We start from the raw sequence: 20,153 nt of genomic DNA, 5'->3' as shown, positions 1-20,153 counted from the left end.
CATTTCCTTACTATAGTAAGTCCTCATAATCACTAATAATTGTCTTATATTGATCTAGTATATATTTGTTGCTATGGAGAAAAAATCCTCAGATCATATCTGACCAGTAAGTAGTTTGTATTTATATTTTCAGAGAAACTGGAAAAATACTCTCAAGATTATAAGTTGTTGCCCAAAACAAAAGGCACATTTGGACTTACCTTTATCTCTAAATGCTTTGTGAATATAAATATGTAATCAAGAATTATCCAAGTATTTTTAGAATGGGTTTGTGAAGTTTAATGAATAATGTCTGTCGAAAACTTATTGTGCTATGGGCAAGAGTATATTTCTTATTCTGAAATTTATGCAACAATAAGCACCCAACACATTTTTGAAGAACATATTATTTTATATCTAAGACAAGTTATCTCTTATTTGACCTTCTTAGATAAACCTTTACAACATCAAGGCAATATTTTTCTGGTTTTCAAACTGTGGATGTATCTAGGCCCAGAGCAAAATTTTTCTTACAACGCTGACTAAAAATTCTATCCTGTAGTAGAAATGCAAACATTCTATCATTGTTATTTTTCAAAATATTTTGTTTGTCCATCCTCTAGGTATCCAGTAGCAAATTCAAGACATTGTGGGTTAAGTTGTATCATTTTTGTTCTCATAAAGGAAAAGTTTTGCTATTTCCTCCTTCCTTTCCTTTGAACATTCAGAAATCCAGGAATTAATATATATATTTTTCAGTAAGCTATTTTTTTTCCTGATGTGTGTATGCCTTTAGTCAGGACAAGTTTCTGGAAAGATGCCTTTCTTTCCAAATATGTTATGATTCCTTAATTGATTTTGGAAATGTGTACTATATAAAAGGGGGGAGGATTAGTGTATATCTCACTGCAGGCTTTTAGAACCTACCAAAAGGAGGTTTTGGTGGTGTCTACTGAGGGAGTTCTGGGCTGGAGGTTGAAGTGGAGACAAGTTATATAAACCTCAATAAGGAGCAATAATGACCACCAGTCTCACTTCATAGGTTTGCTAAGAAGATCAAAGAGATAATGAATTTAAGTGTAAGTTAACAGCATAATGGTTATGAGTTTGGCCTTTGGAGTGAGAAGTGGATTCAAGACCCTGTCTTGAAAAATAACTGAAGCTCTCCAAGTCTCAGTCTACTTACCTTTTAAATCAGCGATAAAATCATATACCTCATATAAATGTTAAATAATCTATGCAAGATATTTAATATGGTACCTGACTCAAAAATTGTAGGAATCATTGTTGAAAATAGTGTGATTCTTACTGATATAAAATAAAGTATAATGTAAGTAAGTAGTTACAAGTGACCAATACTTTTTTATAACAGAACCTGAAACTATAAATGTTACACATGTAGCAGTAATATTATATTAAATACAAATATATAGGTTATTCACTTTTATGAGTCATTTATCTTGTTCAGAAGCTATTAAGAGCCATATTAACTGAGACTCTTAACACTTGGGGTCTTTTAGTAAGGACGTTTTTAAAAATGCTATTGGTTTTATTTTTCCTATATCTTTTATCAATTCCGGCATGTTTATATCATAAAACAATTAGAAAAAAAGAACTATTAAGTTTTGAATCATTATCAAATACAAATGTCCTAAGAATGTTTTTTCTTTCATTTTAATGAAACAGGCCCTTTTTTTTTTCCTGTGGGAAGGGGGAGTGGTGTGGAGAAAGAAAATATAGGAAGAAGGAGGCTGGGAAGAGAGCCATAATATAATATTAAAATTAGGCAAATTGGACAAGATTGCATAAAGGCTCATGCCATCTTTCTGCTTTCGCCCAAATGATTTAATAGCTAATGAGCTCACGCTCCTGTGTCTTTGACTCTTGCCTTCACGATTTTACCAAAATAAAGTATGAAGTCCTTTTTGCATCTGGCATCTCTTTTGAAGTCATTCTAACTGCTGAGGGACTGCTAACTGAATTGAACGCTTCAAGAAAGCCAATTTACTCAGCTGGTTGCAAAGCCTTTGACCTTAATGGTGGGACTTGGCAAATCAATGCGTACACGTATGTTTAGTGTTCTGTCAAGAATTGCGAAAATGCTCTGTAAGCCATAGATCCTTCTGCAAAATACTAGTTTGTAGTTTAAACATTAGTCTTTCTTCAGAGGCCAATGAGGCTAGTTAATTAAGCCTAAGGGGTTATGAACTGTTGGCAGTTAATAAGTCATAAAATTCCTCCATAAAACAGGATGCGAGATTCCATCACTGAAGCAAAGAGTACAAAGGGCCGGTGTATAAATATCTAATTGTACCAAAGGACTGGGCTTTCTCAATGACTGCTCATCTGGAGTCTCCAGGGCATGTTTGCTGTGGTTTCCTGATTTTTAGAAGCCAGTTTAAAAAATGAGTGCATTAAAGGGTAATTTGCCTGAAAGTTCAGGAAGTAAAGGGGGTGGTGTGGAAGCAAGCTGAACAGGAGAAAGAAAGAGGGACATACAAGACAGAAAATGAGAAGGAGGGTGGGGTAGAAAGACAGGGAACTAGAAATTAGAAAAGTTGTCTCCACACAGAGTGAGACGCGACTGTATTTGTCATCTGATTTTTTTATTTTTTCCCTGTAGGATGTTCACCATGGAAATGGTACACAGCAGGCCTTTTATGCTGACCCCAGCATCCTGTATATTTCACTCCATCGCTATGATGAAGGGAACTTTTTCCCTGGCAGTGGAGCCCCAAATGAGGTTCGGTTTATTTCTTTAGAGCCCCACTTTTATTTGTATCTTTCAGGTAATTGCATTGCATGATTACCCCTAATTTTCTTGTCCTTTGCTGGTGTTTTAAATTACACGAGATTACTGAATTGTCCCACGGGACCAAGAACCAGTGCAGAACAAGTGCATAACCCAGAGCACTGGTTGTCAAGCAAAGTTGGGCTGATTTGACATGTTGTTTGATGTTTATTTCAAGAGCTCACATGTGTTTGTTTTCCTCTCTTCTTGCTTCTTCCCTGTGCTCTTCTCTACCCACTGTGGTGTGGTTTTTCTCTTCCTAGGTTGGAACAGGCCTTGGAGAAGGATACAATATAAATATTGCCTGGACAGGTGGCCTTGATCCCCCCATGGGAGATACTGAGTACCTTGAAGCATTCAGGTTGGTACTTCTTTCTCTGAAAGTGGAAAATTAGAAAACAAATGAAACAACACCAAATGTAAAAGAGAAACGTAAATTTCTAACTAAGGTAAAGTAGCTAAAGGAGTCATTCTATTAAAGCTCCAAAAAATGTTTGGTTTGAGGGACCTGAATATTGCTACAAAGCCACTTAAGGAGTGTGTGTACCAAAAAAAGGTACATCAAGACCTTGTTGTAGTTATATAGGTATGTTCGCCAATGGCCAGGCATGTTCCCCTCTTTTTGCAAAAAAAAAAAAAGGGGGAAAAAAAGATTTTATTATTAAGTATTCTGGAAAATTCTGCCTATTATGACATATGATATGATTTAGAATGGACATTAGCGTATTAACCGCTCTGGGAATTCCTTCACTACCTATTTAACTTTTTTGAACAGACATTTCGCAAACTTCACTGGACTAAAGAATTTTTTGCACATATTTTTACATTTAGCACCACTTGGCATTCTTAGTTCCAAGGAACATTGGCCTAGGCAATCTCATTTCATGGTTAAGTAAATGGCTTTTCCCTCTCATAATATGTGTTTTTTCCCTCTCACATTAAAACACCAACTGATTAATTGGTTGTTGCCAGTTTCTTTAGAAAATGTAGGCAGTAATTAAAGTGTATATGAATATATACACATTGCTACTTTTTTTCTAAAGAGCTTTAAAAATTAGTTGAACCAAGAAATACAATAAATTAAAAGTTTTTGTTTTGGATATAGTTTTTTAAGGCATTTATTCTCTGGAATTAAAATTTTGTTCATTGTTTGGAAAGGTCTCTGTTTTAAGGGAAATAGCAGATTATGTCAATATGTGTCTCACTTGCAAGATTTTAGGAGATTTTAACCTATTGGTACTCTGTGAATTTTGGATGTTTTGTTTATTTGAAGCAAAAGCAAACAACTGCATGATAAGAAATTTTTGAAGCATTCTTTTCTTTGGCTAATTTACCAATTATAAATTCCCAAGGGAAAAATCCTGTCGACAACGCATCTGAAATACATAAGAAAATTTTTTAATCAGTAAAGTTTTGATGGGTTTCTGTTGTCCTTTGTATCATTCATACTTAAATTTCTCCTTTGGGAGTCATTTCTCATTTGAAAACAGGCCCAGGAAAAATGATAGAAAATTTTGCTATTTTTAAGAATTTACATTAAAATAAATATATTGTCTTGATATTTGAGGAAAATTCTCATATTTCAGATTTGTACTTTGAAAACAATGTACATGTTCTATAAATAGTACATGTATCTTTACTATTTATAGAAAAAAATAGGTGAAATAAGTTTATTTTGACTTGGGTTGTCTATGAAGATATCTTGCGTTAATTAGCAGTAAAAGTAAACAACTATATTAAGAAACTGTAGGGGTTTCAATATTATGAATTATTTTTGCAACTTAACAAAACATTATTAATATTTTTAAGGAACTCTAATGGGATAATAGATTTTTATATTATCTCACATATGAATTTATTTGTCTGTTTACCAAGTTGACCTAGTAACTTACATGATACACACATTAAGTTCTCAACTTTACTATAGCATATGATCATAGTCATTGGTCTGCAACATAGAATTACTAGTTTTTTATTATCATAATACTATTTGTATTACTGTAGCTTTACATAAGAATGCATTATGCATTCACAGCAGGGAAGGATAATTAATATTTTGTATCTATTTGTTCTCTCATGACAAAGTTAATGGTAGATGAGATTTTTTTAAAAGAACCCCTTTGAACACAACAATTTCATTAAATAATGTGAAAACAGATATTAAGTGTACATCATTGAGTTTTTACTGAAATGGTAAGTGAATCAAGTGCTCCTTGAATGTCCCCAAGAATGGCACCTTCTCTTTGCCTGGAATGTGGACACTTTATTTTAGAAAACTGTTTTAAACTTCCCAGTGCGGTCACCATATCCAGACTTAATTAGAGGAGAAGCAGCATTATTTAGCTAGGCTGCAGAAATGTAAAATTGTGACTTTTAATGTTCATAGTTATTTAAGAACCAGATTTAAACTATAATAATTCTGTCAGTTTTTAACTGTACTCTACCATGTCTGCTTGCTGCTCAATGTGTATAACTAGAAATACTTGTAAACTTTTGAAGGAGGAATCAAGAAAGTAAGTCCTTCATTCAAAAAATATTCATTGAACACTTAGTATATGCCAGGAACAATGGCGAGCACTTGGAATTTAGAGGCAGTTTGCTCTCAGGGAACATAATAGAAGTGATACTTATTGTTCTAGTGAACAGATGTCCTTAGACATAGGATAAAATGATGAATTCTTCCTGAAGGGTTTCGGGAAAGGCTTCATCAAGTATTGTTCAACCTGTGCCTTCAAAGATGAGTGGGAGTTTTCAAGGGGTAAAAGAATTGGAGTAGGGGGATTCATACTAGGCAGAGAGAATAGACTGTGAAAAGCATGGAGCCATAATATGATCTTGCTCTGTGGGCTGAAGAGCATGAGGGTGGGATTGCATGGCAGGTATACAGATCATACTTCATAAAGTCTTTCGCAGGCAAAGAATGCCCATCTAAATATATAAATTTCTTTCTAATTTTGGGCTCTAGTGCGATAGACTCCCAAATAATTTTTAATGTAGTAGTATTTTATAAGCATGTCCTTCTTAATATAATCCTTTTTCTAAGTATTGAAACTAAAGCTCTTTCTGGCATCTGTGCGTGGGTGCGGAATACAGAGGTTGGGAGAAGAGTAAATGGTACCTTCTCTTTTTTTCTCAATTTTTAATTGTTTCTGGACTATGATAAGTATCTTTGTAAGGAAAGCCCCTCTGAAACTCCATTTGTAATAGGATATAAGATGGCTGCTAATTTAAAATTTGCATATATATTGCCTTTGTGGTCTCTATTATGTGTTTTTCTCTGTGGCAAAAAAAAATTGCAGGCAAACCAAACATTTTCATGTTTGCTGTAAGTTTTAAAGATAGTTTTAAAAATATAATAGAATATCTAAATTAGTTCAGATAATTCGTTGTTTCTTCCTGGTAGTTATCATTCATCTCTGAAATAACTGAAGGTTATGATTCAGATTTTTCTCAAGAGTTTTAAAAATCTTCAAATAATTTTAAATATCTTCTATGTTCACCTAAAATATATTTCTTAGGTTATCATTTTATTAAATAATTATGGGTATTTGTGTTAAGGTCTTACATGCCAGGTTCTAGATTATAAATTTTATAGACATCATGGCTATTTCTTAAGTGGTTTGTATAAGCCACAGAACTACTATATGGAAGGGCCATGATGTGGCTCTAAAAATCTATGCTCTTTCTATACCACCACACTGCTACTCTCTTCTACTGTTCATGACTTAAAAGACTAAGGTGTGATAAAGCATAGTGAACTTATACTGAAACATAAGGCCTTCTACCCCAAACCTAAATCACAAATGGCTAGTCCACAGCATGGCAGAGAAGAGCTATTAAGTAATACTGGCTGAATGAATCAATTAATAAATAAATAAATCAGAGAAGAAAGGGGGAGTAATACACTACAGTAGAAGCATTGGAAACCCCTGAGGGACCTGCATGAATCCTATCTCTTGGTCCCTCAAGGAGCATGCTTCACAAAGAACTCTGGACACCCATTCATTTGCTTATAACAGTTTCAAATCTCTTCTCTTCATTCAACAAATTTGCTAAATGCCTGCTTAGCAGCTTCTGTTCCAATCACTTCAAAATATTGTTCCAGTGGTTCTGTCTTATCCATAATCCCTAGATGAGCGCTGGACACATTTTTTCTAAAGATTAATTCTTTAAGAGTTCTATAGATGTTAAAGTGGTTATTTATATAAGAGAATTTATTTTTTGTACAGTATTATATGTTACAGGTGTACAGTATAGTGATTCACAATTTTTAAAGGTTATACTCTATTTATAGTTATTATAAAATGTTGGCTATATTCCCTATGTTATACAATATATCATTGTAGCTTATTTTGTACATAATAGTCTGTACCTCTTAATCCCCTACCTCTAAATTGCCCCCCTTCCCTCTCTCCACTGGTAAGTACTAGTTTGTTCTCTATATCTGTGAGTCTGCTTCTTTTTTGTTCTATTCACTAGTTTGTTGTATTTTTTTAGCTTTTTCATGTAAGTGATATCATACAATATTTGTCTTTCTCTGTCTGTCTTATTTCACCTAGCATAATGCCCTTCAAGTCCATCCATGTTGCTGCAAGTGACAAAACTTTATTCTTTTCTATGGCTCAGTAGTATTCCATTGTGTGCATACACACACACACACACACACCCTACATCTTCTTTATCCATTCATCTGTTGATGGACCCTTAGGTTGCTTCCGTATCTTGGCAGCTGTAAATAATGCTGCTGTGAACATTGGGGTGCCTGTATCTTTTTGAATTAGTGTTTTTGGTTTTTTTTGGATGTGTACCCAAGAGTGAAATTGCTGTGTCGTATGGTAGTTCTATTTTTAATTTTTTGAGAAACCTTCATGCTGTTTTCCACATTGGGTGCACTAATTTACATTCCCACCAACAGTGTGTGCGGGTCCCCTTTTCTCCACATCCTTGCCAACATTTGTTATTTGTGTTCTTTCTGATGATAGCCATTCTGACCGGCGTGAGGTGATATCTCATTGTGGTTTTCATTTGTATTTCTCTGATGATTAGCGATGTTGAGCATCTTTGCATGTGTTTGTTGGCCATCTGCATGTCCTCTTTGGAAAAACGTCTATTCAGTTCTGTCCATTTTTTAATCAGGTTATTTGGTTTTCTGATGTTGAGTTGTATGAACTATTTATATATGTTGGATATTAACTCCTTATTGGTCATATCATTTGCAAATATTTTCTCCCATTCAGTTAGTTGTCTTTTCATTTTGTCAATGGTTTCCTTTGCTTTGCAAAAGTTTTTATGTTTAATTAGGTCCCTTTTGTTTATTTTTGCTTTTGTTTCCTTTGCTTTAGGAGACAGATCCAAAAAACTATATTGCTATGATTTCTGTCAAAGCGTATTCTGCCTATGTTTTCCTCTAAGAGTTTGATGGTGTCTGGCCTTACATTTAGGTCTTTAATCCATTTTGAGTTTATTTTTGTGTATGGTGTTAGGGAGTATTCTAATTTCATTCTTTTACATGTAGCTGTCCAGTTTTCCCAGCACCACTTATTGAAGAGACTGTCTTTTCTCCATTGTATATTCTTGCTTCCTTTGCCATAGGTTAATTGACCGTAAGTGTTTGGGTTTATTTCTGAGCTCTCTATTCTGTTCCATTTATCTATGTATCTGTTTTTGTGCCAGTGCCATAATGTTTTGATTACTGTAGCTTTTATAATAGTCTGAAGTCAAGGAGAGTGATTCCTCAAGCTCTGTTCTTCTTTCTCAAGATTTTTTAGGCTGTTCAGCCTCTTTTGGGTTTCCATACAAATTTTGAGATTATTTTTTCTAGTTCTGTGAAAAATGCCATTGGTATTTTGATAGGAATTGCACTGAATCTATAGATTACATTGGGTAGTATGGTAATTTTAACAGTATTAGTAGTTTGTTCATAGTGGGCAAGATAATATGTATCTCATGCTTCTAATTGAATCTAATGAGGAAAACATCTCCACGTGTTTAAAAAAAAGAGTAGCAATTTCCAATGTAGAAATAAAATATTAGTAGTCCCTCATATTATGCATATTTTATTGGATAGAAAAATAAATGAATGAATGAGTGAATGAATGACGATCTCTGTGGATTTCTAATTTCAAAAAATAGGTATAAGCCCTTTACATTTGGAAGGTATTGATGAAATAATAAATGACTCATTTGGTACACACTGAAAACAAGCTAAGAGAGTGGCTTAGAGCTGTTGATCTCGGTTCCTTAGATGCAAACAAGTTGTGATTTTTAAAAAATTACTGCTCTCCAGGCCAACGTGTTTATAGTCTGTAGCTACCATAATTAATATTTGTTCATGGTAAGGATTTCCAAATACAAAGGGTCTGTAAATATCAGGTCTTCGGGCATGTTCACCTCTGGGGGAAAACTCCTAAACAGAATGATTTTGTTTCACCAAGGTTGTCAGTATGACAACTGAAAAAGAGGGATTGAGCGAGTTATCTAATCTAGAAGATAAATATCTAGTCAAAATATATGTTGTTATTTCTATTGTAAACTAGTTGTTTTTTCTTTTCATTGACTTATGAAGTATCTCTTTAATCAAAATGTTTTTGTACTTGCAAATGTAGCCTTTGCTAAAATACTTTGACCATATAACCAATAGAATGTTTAAAAATTAGCATATTTGTTATGAAGTCAAAGCAGCTGAATCAGTTGGACATATACAAAGAGCCCAAACAGCCTATATCTCTTTCCGTTGTCTTTGGTTTATACCTGTTTGCTTTAATGATATAAGCAAATTTAAAATCCATTGATACAAAACTGTGACTGGAAACTTGACTAGATAACATCTATTCTCAGTTCATCTGTCACACTGTCAATTGTATTGTAGATACAACATCTTTAAAATAGAGCTTCCTGTGATTTCTCCTGTTTGCAGCAAAAATAGAAACATATACATTTAACTTGAGAACAGAGAATAGAGCCCTTAATTGTCATATTCATAGAGCAGCTATTCCTCAGACAACTAGTCAGTAATGGTTAGCTTGGAGTTTTCTTAGAGTGGTTGAATTTACCATGGAATGATAGTAGATAATTTTGGGCAATGAACATAAATAAGTACAATATTTTATTTTCTCTTGTTTTATCAAACATATCATTGTTGTTATAACTAATTTTAGAGCACTGACTTCTAAATAGTCTTGTCATATGCAGAGACTGAAATTTAGAGGTTGCTTAATTCTGTCTGAGAAATGAGATGGGATCATAGTAAATATTTATGTTCTCTCGTTGGTAATGACAACTAAGTACATATTTTTATGGTTATTCTTATTTTTATCATATTTTAGTGAAATTTCATGGTAAGAGAATGGAAAGTAAAACTATTACAAAAATAATAACATAATATAATGATAATAATATCATAGTAATATAGAAATTCATTGAGGACTTTTGCTAGTTGCTCATTTCTTTTCATCTTTACAAGTTGTTGAATTAAGTGCTCCCAGTTTCCAGATGAGGATACCAAGCCCCCCTTGAGTTCAGTAGGTTGGTTAACCTGATGTCACATAGCTGGTTAACGGTGATCAGGGACTGGGTGGCAGTAAGTGTGAGTGTAGAGACAGTACTCCTTTGGCCCTAAGCTATAAACTATAGTTCCTCTGTCAAGAGTAGGGGTAACAAAACAATAATAAAGTGAGAAATTCTTTGCCAGTGCATTTTAGTATATCCAGCATTTATCTTCGACATCTAAATTGGTAATACTATTTTAAAATTGAAAATTACTCCCTGATTCTCACTACCCTTGTATCATATAATAATTCCAAGCCACTTCTCTTTGTGCCTTTCCTCATGTGCCACACTAAGCCTATGAAATAACACCCCTATAATTTTTCTTCCTTTTGATAACGAGACTGTTTACAGTGGAAAATATATTTTTTCCTTTTTTGTTAAAAGAAATTTTTTTTTTATTATGTACACATTTAGATATTTTTGGAATGGGTATGTGATTGAACTTGAGAAAACCCAAATTAAATTTTAATAGAACATAGACTGATAAATGAATGCTTAGATCCAATTTTGAAATAAAGAATGATTTGTTGTCATCTAAAAATCATACTCAATACTGCAAAATGATTTGGGGTCTTATTTTGTCTATAAGAACTGTGGTTGATGCTTCCCAGTCTTGAAATGGATTTTCAATTGTTAATGACAACCAAATATATTATGCTCATGATAGTATGTATTTTCCCAAGGATGTTGAAGACATTTTGGGAAAGAGGGTGGAATTTCTTGAAGCAATTTGCCAATATGAAATACTGTACATATCAAATTGGCCCTACTACCATCTTTCCCAGACCATTTATCATAGCTCACAAATCAAGCCCACATTTTCTCTTTCTGCAAGACTTGGCTAATAAAGAAGATGTGGGCTTCAAATCCAAACTTGTCAATCAATCTTGGGAACAAAGCAGTAATGATTTTCACTATTGATATTTTATTTCAATGAAGAGCAATACGTATGAAATTACTGCTGGAGTGATCTACAATTTTATTCATTGTGCAGATTCTGTTCTTTATATTCAGCATGTAGAGATGTTTCAAGAAGTTTTATCAGAATAGGTCAGAAGAAAAAGATCCATAGGAATAAATTTTAGAAAGCTGTCAGCTCTATCTGCTCTTTAGTTTCAGCAATAAGTATAGTTTAAGAATAATTTTTTCTCTTTCATCTGTGCAACATATTGTACCAATTTTCATCAAAAAATTACAATTTCTATAGGTGTGTGTCTCTAGATACCCTTAGAATTTTGCTCTTTGACCCTGGGAGTAAATTGATCTTATGCACACCTGTCTTCCTTGGGAAACTTGCAAACTTCATTTTTGAGCTGAGCATCAAAGAGATATGATATTATTAGACAGTATAGAACTCAGGTAAAAAGTCCAGGAAGTATCTTGAAGTGCTTGAAGTTTTGAAATGTGAATTATATTATCTTCTGTGAAGAACTATTTAAAATAGTTCAAATGCAAGGCATAGTTTTTATTATTATTTTAAAAGGTCAGATCAACTGTAAAAATTTTAAGACAACATTTTTCCCTTCTGACTTAGAACAGTTTTAAAGCCAGAAATTTCCAGGAATTTGTGTAGCAATTGTACAGTTTTCCAAATAATAAGGACTAATTAAAAGAGTAGCTATGTTCTATTAACTTTTCCCTAGCACTTCTCTCTAAGAAAGAAAGCAGTTTGCGTGACTAGAAATGATTTGTTTTTATTTTCAAGATGGAACAGTGGATTACAAAACCCTTGCCTTGCACAAAATCCTCCCAACATATGTGTAATACTCAGAGATATCAGGAAATGAAAGTTTTCTACGAAATATTATTGTGAAGCTTTTTAGGCCAGAAATAGCAGATCTTTTGGACTGTCAAGCAGCTCAGATCAGTTCATCAACTTAAATCATCTCATCTAGTAGTAATGGAATTGGTGTGCAGTTAATTATGATATGACATAGCCAGAATGGAAGATAAATATAATTAATAAACTATGGAGTCACACTTTTTTCACAGTTTTAGTGAATATTTTAAGATTATGCTTCATTTACTGGTAAGATAAAACCAAATAAAAGTCACTTATCCTGTATTTCATTAAGCAACTATTTATTAACCAAATTTCAATGCCTTTTGTTCTTCATGTGTTTTCTTGAAACTGAATAATTCCCCTCCATTTCCATGATTTCACACCTAAAGCTTACTGTAACTAAGTTTGAGATGGCAAATAATGTGAAAAAAGAGATAGAAGTTTGTTTTAATATACCATAAATGTAAATTTGTAATCTTTTTTTCTGAACTAGATAAATATAATGTTTACTAATAGAAATTTACTTATTAACTTTTCCAAGTAAAAGGGTCCACTTTGGGAAACTCGTGTTCAATAGGAAGTCTGTTCAGGTATTACTTCTGAGGTTCAGGGCTGACGCTTACACCATTTTCTGGTAGGCAGGACTTTCAGATAGTAGTCCAGGTCTTTGCATGACATCAGGTATCTGAATGATAGATTCAGTTTTCCATATTTCATCCCAATGATTTGATGTCATGTAGATGAAACTTGTCAACATTTGTTCCCATTTATATAGACATTTAAACTCCTCTGGCAATTTTATAGAAGGGTGAGGGCTTGTCCTTGTAACTCTTATAAATCTGTCCATCTTTCTTATGGGCGCCCCAGTTCTGGGTATTTGTTGTCTAAACATTTTCTACTCCAAAGAGCAGCCCTGTTGTTGTGAAGCCATACGGAGGTCAGCAGGCTTATAGACTGCATAACTCCTAATAGGAAAGGCTCAGCAAAGTAACATTTTTGCCATTATAATTCATATTTTGCAATTTAAAAAGTGGGTGGGAGGGGAATTCCCTGGCGGTCCAGTGGTTAGGACTCCATGCTTCCACTGCAGGGGGCTTGGGTTTGATTCCTAGTTGGGGAACTAAGATCCCACAAGCCATGCAGGGCAGCCAAAAAAAAAAGTTTTGAGAATACACAGTCTGAGCCTCAGGAGAAAAAATTAGACATTTTATCCAAAAGAAAAAAAAAGTGGGTGGGAGAAGGGGGGAGATGGATGAGTGAGTCACCTTTCAATCTCAGCAGAATTTTAAATCCATCTGCATCTCAACTTGGGCATATTTTGCATCCCAAAATAATTGCAGAAATGGCCGTCAAAAAATAGCCTCTACATATTATCTTATGTATTAAAGATATATATTGTTGTAGTTGAAAACAAAATATTGGTTCACCTAGGATGTATATTTTTTGTTGTTTCATAACTTCTTGAAATTCAAGCAATATTGGAGTTACTGAAATGGACTGAATTTCAGAAACAAATGAGCATTTTTACTCATAATAGTGAAAGCTAAGATGTGAAGGGGAGTTTATGTACAATCCAGATTAAGAATGGAGCTGGCACAGATTTATAATTTAAAAGTTTTATAGCCCAAAGAAAGCTTGATCTTCTGTGCTTTCAGTTTCAGAAAAAGTCTCTTAAATGTTAAAGTTGCCACATTGGGCCTCTGACTTTGCTTTGTATACCCAAGTCCTCTCCCTTGTATAAGTTTCTGATACTATCACTTCCCTTTCATATTCCAGGGCTTCTAAATTGAAAATACATTTGCAGAAATTATTCAGTGATGCCTTTTTCTGCAATAAACATAATTTTTCCAAGTGACTCAGCAGGTGAAAAAGGCAGGGACAGAGATAATAAAATCTGGGGTGTGTCATATTTTATTGATTCAGTTTAGTTATCTGATTAAATTCTAAATTACTCAGAAGACTGAAGTCTGTCAGAAGCTTAATATATTGCCCTTAGTTTAGTTATTTGAGGATATGACAATTGATACAAATCAAATACAGGATCCAAATGAAAAATAATAATTATGAAAGAAGGATCACTCACTTGTTAGTTTACTAGTGTCAATTTTTTGAAAGTAAACAAATTACTATTTTGTGTCTTCTAAAAAAGCAATGATATGTCTATATAGATATATAGACATAATGTTTGACACAGTTCTCTAAACATGCTTTTGAAGAAATTAGAATGTAAAAAGATCATCCCATTGTCAGAGCTGAGCATGAAATCCTGTACCAAGTTTGAAGGCCCACTTTAAAATTTTGTTGTTTTATAATACCTTTGGAAAAGTGTATTGTTCCTTGTAAAATACCCACATATTCTCCTTTGGTATGGCTCCAGACTGTAACTGAACCACGAGGTTGCCCCCTGGTGCTTTATATATTGTTTAATTGTTTGCCTTTGGTGGATGTTTTTATTAAAAGCCTATTCTTTAGGATAAGACCAAAGTGTCATTTTAAGAACAGCAGAAGCAGAGCTGCTCCGTCCCATAGCTCTTTTTCATAAGTGTGTTAGTGAACACAAGATGCAGCTAATGAGCCTGCCAACATTTTTTCTTGTAATACTTCAAAAAGAGCAACAAGAACAACAAACAAAACCCCGGATTTTTATTTTCCTCCCATAAAACATGACTGCACTGGCCAGCAGAGCTGTGAGTTTGAATGGCTGTGCCCAGGGCAGTAGGGAAGAGAGGTGTTTGTCTGCTGTGTATGCTCACCCGCTGCTCTGTCTGTGTCTTGGTCCAGGAGGAGGTCTAGTCTGGCGTTACATGCACCTTGGTGCGCATGGCCAGGTCACGCCCAAGGAGCTTGGGGGGCAGGGAAGTCCATGTGTTAGGAGGGCCGTGGTGGGCTTCCTGGGGTGTTTAGCAAACCCATGTATGCTGTAGTGTACGTCGCAGCTACAAAGAAAGTTCTTAATGTCCTCCCCCTCCCCACAATCCGGTTGTAAGATAAGTATCATTCTGAAGTTCTCAGATCACTCTGAATATAAATTAGGTCTGGAAAAAGTTATTAATCTAATGATTTTAATTCTAAATGTTCTCCCTGAATATTTTCTTCTCTGAAGTGGCATCATCATATCACTCACTGATTTCTCAGAAGTTGGCTCTGGAAAGAATTCAGTGTTCTCTAGCAGGTCCTTGTCACAAAGAGCAAGCAAGAATTCGATTAGTCTTCTTCCCAAGCTAGTCTTCCTGACTGTGACCCACCCTCAGGCAAGAAGCTTGAAGGCAATGTACCTTGATACAATTTCTAGGACTTAAATGATCTCATTAAATTCCAATGCTAGATATCATGTTGACATTTGAGGAAATATGATTATTGACAAAATGTAAGCCTGTTATACACTATATCACTTCAAAAGGAGAAAGGCCATTAGGCCATAATTACATCAGAACAGTATACACATTTGGCTGGTTTATAAACTGTCACTTTCAGAAGTACCAAGACATATAAAAGTCTCCAAAGGTTGCATTATGACCCTATTTCCAACAGTCTTCTCTGACAAACTAAATAAATTACTGCATGTATTGGACCTTTGAGGCTTGGGGCAAAGAATGGAAAAATTATTTACAAAAGCTTGAAAATATTTAATCACTAGAGGCAGGGGGCAACGGTGTTTTAATTAGCAGGTCCTCGGGCCATTGGCTGACTGGAGGCTTTCTCAAACAACCACACAAATGCACTGAATAGCTGTTTGCCAGCCTTAGGGTCAGGTCTGAGATGAAACAGATAAGATAATTGGCTCTAATGAAATCCAGAAGGCCTTGGCTTTCTTGTTTGAGCTTGGATTTGAAAAGTGCGTGTGGAAGTGAGGCTTAATTCAAACCAGAACGGAGCTAGGCCCGCTTCTTAGTGACTTTGATATTGTTTGAAGTTCTAAAAGTGTTCGCCACACCACTAGCCTGCTGGGCTGGGCCTCCCTGGTACCCTTAATTACTAAGCTTTATTGCTGACTTTACTACACAGGAAAGGGGCCATTATATGTTCCATCAACATCAGCTCTTCTCAGATTGGAGGAAAGGGCAGGGTTAAAGGCCACTGTAGGAAGGCAAAAACTTCACTTTGAGGTAGTCAGATCATTTACCAGTGTTGGATTTCACCGTTATGCCCATACATTCCTTACAACACAGAAGCCCAATTTCCATTTTTTAAACAAGTGATTACTTTTCAAAACATTTTTGTTTGTTCCTGTTTTTTTGCAGAGAGAACATTTATTTTTAGGGGCTGAAATGATTGCACCTGATATATTGGAGGAAAAAAAAAAAAAAAAAAAGTAACACCTCCCAATTAATCATCACACCAGAAAGGTCTGGTTGGATTCTGTAATAAGGAGGATGATTATTAATGCTCCTTTGAAGTGGAAATAAGTGAGGAACCCTCCTGTGGTGTGAGAGTTGTCCTGACACCCTGAGGAATAAAGACCCCTCAGGAGACTCTACAAAATTAAATCCCAGCTTCTAGAGTCTCTCACAAAGGGGTTATACAAAAGTGCTCTCAATCCAGTTCAAAGCCAAGAAGCAGAAATGAGGAAGTCTCCCTCTTAGGGGTTGGCTGCAGTGTCACCAAGCATTCTGTCCTCTGCAAGCTTGCTGCTGCTCTGTTGCTTTTGGTCCATTTGGTAAAGATGGATTATGCATCTTAGCGAATTAATAATTATTCAAGCCTTAGCCCTCTCCGGCAAGGAGATCTGGTCATGCTATGAAAGCCAAGGGACGTGGAGTTCAGGCCTATTTCCTGCCCTACTTATCACGTCTTGGGTAGGAAAGTCATGAGTGATACCATCTGACTTAGCTCTTTTTGAAATAAAAGCTTAACTATTTTTGCCTTATTTCTGTTAATTTGACATTAGTGTGTTCTGATCTCCCAGACGATCCTGGGGACCATGCATCCAGTACTCCTATCTGAGTATTCTTATGCACAGGCTGGACTGGGCATTAGCTCTCCACAAGGATGATGTGTCTGGGCCTAAGTAACCATATGGAGAACCCAGGGAAAGCAGTATTGAGAAAACGAGACTGAGCGTCCACTTCCTAACCTCCTAAGAGAAATTAAGGAGGCCCTTGACAGATTTTTTTGTCAGTGATGAACATGTCAGCTCAGATCAAAAGAAAAAAAAGTCTTAGAGTACTCAGCTAATTCAAAATATATTTTTTTATTAGGCACTGTTATTGACTGAATGCTTTTGTCCCCCCCAAATTCATATGTTGATGCTCTAACCCCCAATGTGATGGTATTTAGAGATTGGCCCTTTGGGAAGTAATTAGGGTTAAATGAGGTCATGAGGGCAGGGCCCTGGTCTGACGAGATTAGTGTCTTTATAAGAGACACCAGAGAGCTTTCTCTCTCTCTCCCTGAATGCACGTACCAAGGAAAGGCCCTGTGAGCACATGGCGAGATGGTGGCCATCTGCAAGCCAGAAGGAGAGCCCTCTACAGGATGCAACCAGGATGGCACCCTCACCTCAGACTTTCAGGCTCCAGAATTGTGAGAAAATAAGTTTCTGTTGTTTCAACCACTCAGTCTATGGTATTTTGTTATGGTGGCCTAAGTAGAGTAAGACAGGCATCACAAAGATCTGGGAGAGCAAGACAGTCCAATAATAGCTCTAAATTTGAGATACCAGGAGAAGTATTTTCCACACTACGTTCTGCTAAACACTAGATACAGGGGATAATAATATGCATTTCTCACCAATAAGAAATATCCTTTGGTGAAAAATCTCCTCTTGATAATTTGCAAAAGCATATTAAAGAGTTTTAGAATTCCAGTAGTAAGGAAATCTTACATTATTTAACACATTATTTCCTCAAATTACTTGAACATGGAACTCTCCATTTCCCCAGTTTCTTTCCCCCAAAAGAACTGCAAATACCACAGAAACTAGCATTCCATAGAACATAGTTTGGGAAATCCTGATATACAGGGAGCAAAGTTAGTTGGCACTTTAGACAGTTCATTATTAATTAAATAAACATGATAATATAAAAGTAAGTAAAATATATCTACCCTTTAGATTCCAGCAATCTAATATAAATAAGTGCAATATATAATATAATATTTCATTATCAGATAAACTGAGTACTTGGGTGAGCCATATTCTACAGACTGTCTTCTCCATTTCTCACTGGTTGCATCTAGATGGTTCTTAGATAACACATGGTCATAAAGACAAAGAAAGAACGAATGAGAAACAGAGAATCAACAAGAGAGGGAAAAGGGAAAAGAGGGTCAGTTTCCTTTGATATCACTATTAAATCATCCAGTGAATTTTCTTAGGGTAACGTTACTGCCATTCAGAATTATAGCAAATTGGTGATATTTTACAGTCACTGTGTGTATTTTGTTTCAGTTTAAATATGTGCACATATCTCCCAAACTTATTAGATCAGATATGACACATTAAAAACATGGATTTGTTTTTTTTTTAACTCTTAAAATTAGCAACTAATTGCAGTGTGAACACATAATTGGTTTTATGGGTAAATCCATTTATGGACTTAAGAAATATTAAAGCCTCATTTGTTATTCATGACTACATTTTGCTGAGGGAGAAGAGGGTAAATTAGTTTATCTTTATGTCAATAAGAGAAGAGTTTCAATTAAGTAAATACCTTTCATGATAAGAAAGCACACCCTGAAATAAGACAGTAAGAGTTAAACTATATTACTTTTCCTGGTTAAAAAAGAAAGTGGCTTTGGGAGTGGATCCTGGGGTATCATGGTGTGGTAATGTCATTTTGTTTCCAAAGATAATATTTCTAGATATACATATGTCCTGAACTTTATCAAAGCACAGCTATGGTTATCACATATTTATTCAAAAGATAATTATGGCTATCAGAGCAGTAAATCATCAAAGTCCTTAGTTGTTTGCTTAAAATGCTCTTTTGTTTTACTGGATGTTTAAGTACTCAACCAGTGTCTTTAGGATATCCATGTAGGTTGAATTATATAAGTGAAAGAAAAACGCCTGCATAAGAACACAAGAATAAACCAAAAAATTATTTATATCAAAGCATTCAGAAGTAACAGTATGACACACAAACCTTTGTGACATTTAATAGATTCAAAAAAAGGAGAAAATGATTTTCTTGAATAACAAAAGAATGCAGCTTTCCTTGGCTGAATTGACCCTGATTCCAACATGCCAAGTATGGGATGTGTTTGGGAAGCTATGGTGTGGCTGGAAGGTGCAGTGTTCCATGTAATGCGGACTCTTGTACTTCTTGTTCTGGGAGAGGCAGAAGTGTGACACTTCTCTTCCCAAAATGACAGTTTAGGGAAGAATTTTTCCCTAGAATAAACCTACAGGATGCTTTCCTCCATGAATCGTCAATAGATATTTCCTGGGCCCAATGTTAAAGAAGTATCTTTCTTCCCAAAGCTCAAAAGCCCTGCATCTATTGTAATGTTTTATTTGTCCTCAGACATCCTTATGAACTGGACAAGGTACTTATGAAGATCACACAGGAAGTTAGTGTCAGGGCTAGAACAAAAGCTTGGATGTTCGCTCACCATTCATTCAAAATGGGAATCTAAGTGTATTCCCAAGACAAACATGAATGGATTTAGAAATATACTTATTTTAGAAATATATATATTTTTAGAAATATACCAGCCACTCAGCAATGCCGTCTTCCCTTCTGGCAGGCAGATATATGCCTGTGGGGGGAATACCATAGAAACTGAGGTTTATTGGAAACTTATTCCCAGATACAACTCTCCTGACACGGCTGCTGAGGGGTGCAAAAATGGCACAGTTGTGTTCTGACGGACTGATCAGTTTCTTAATTCAGCCTTTTGGGCTTGAGGTATCTGTCATAGGTATGGATGTGCATAAAGCTGCCTTACAAGTAACTGACCTACTGTGGGCTCAACTCTGGGCTAGTTGCTGTGGAGGAAAATGCAGAAGTATCCAGCATTTTCCTTGGAGAAGTATACAATCCTAGTTGGGAGTGAAAGTTACTATGAGACAGAGAATCAACAAAGGATAAAATATTGACCATGCGGTAG

The 20,153-nt window shown here is 35.2% G+C and overlaps 2 protein-coding genes across 2 annotated transcripts in view; one reads left to right on the top strand and one right to left on the bottom strand.

Annotated features, from left to right (window-relative positions):
• FERD3L (Fer3 like bHLH transcription factor) overlaps positions 1–20,153 on the bottom strand; it is a 450,573-nt gene that overhangs the window by 109,419 nt on the left and 321,001 nt on the right. The gene's annotated exons all lie outside the window — the stretch shown is intronic.
• HDAC9 (histone deacetylase 9) overlaps positions 1–20,153 on the top strand; it is a 999,599-nt gene that overhangs the window by 800,340 nt on the left and 179,106 nt on the right. Inside the window, exons 21-22 of the mRNA XM_082472710.1 lie at positions 2,603–2,722; positions 3,034–3,131. Coding sequence (XP_082328836.1) covers positions 2,603–2,722; positions 3,034–3,131 — 218 coding nt within the window. The remainder of the gene's footprint in view (positions 1–2,602; positions 2,723–3,033; positions 3,132–20,153) is intronic.

This window comes from Balaenoptera physalus (genome assembly GCF_965194825.1).
Source record: "Balaenoptera physalus genome assembly, chromosome: 8".
Lineage (NCBI taxonomy): Eukaryota > Metazoa > Chordata > Mammalia > Artiodactyla > Balaenopteridae > Balaenoptera > Balaenoptera physalus.
The sequence above is the reverse complement of the archived record's forward strand: the minus strand, read 5'-3'. Positions and strand labels throughout refer to the sequence as shown.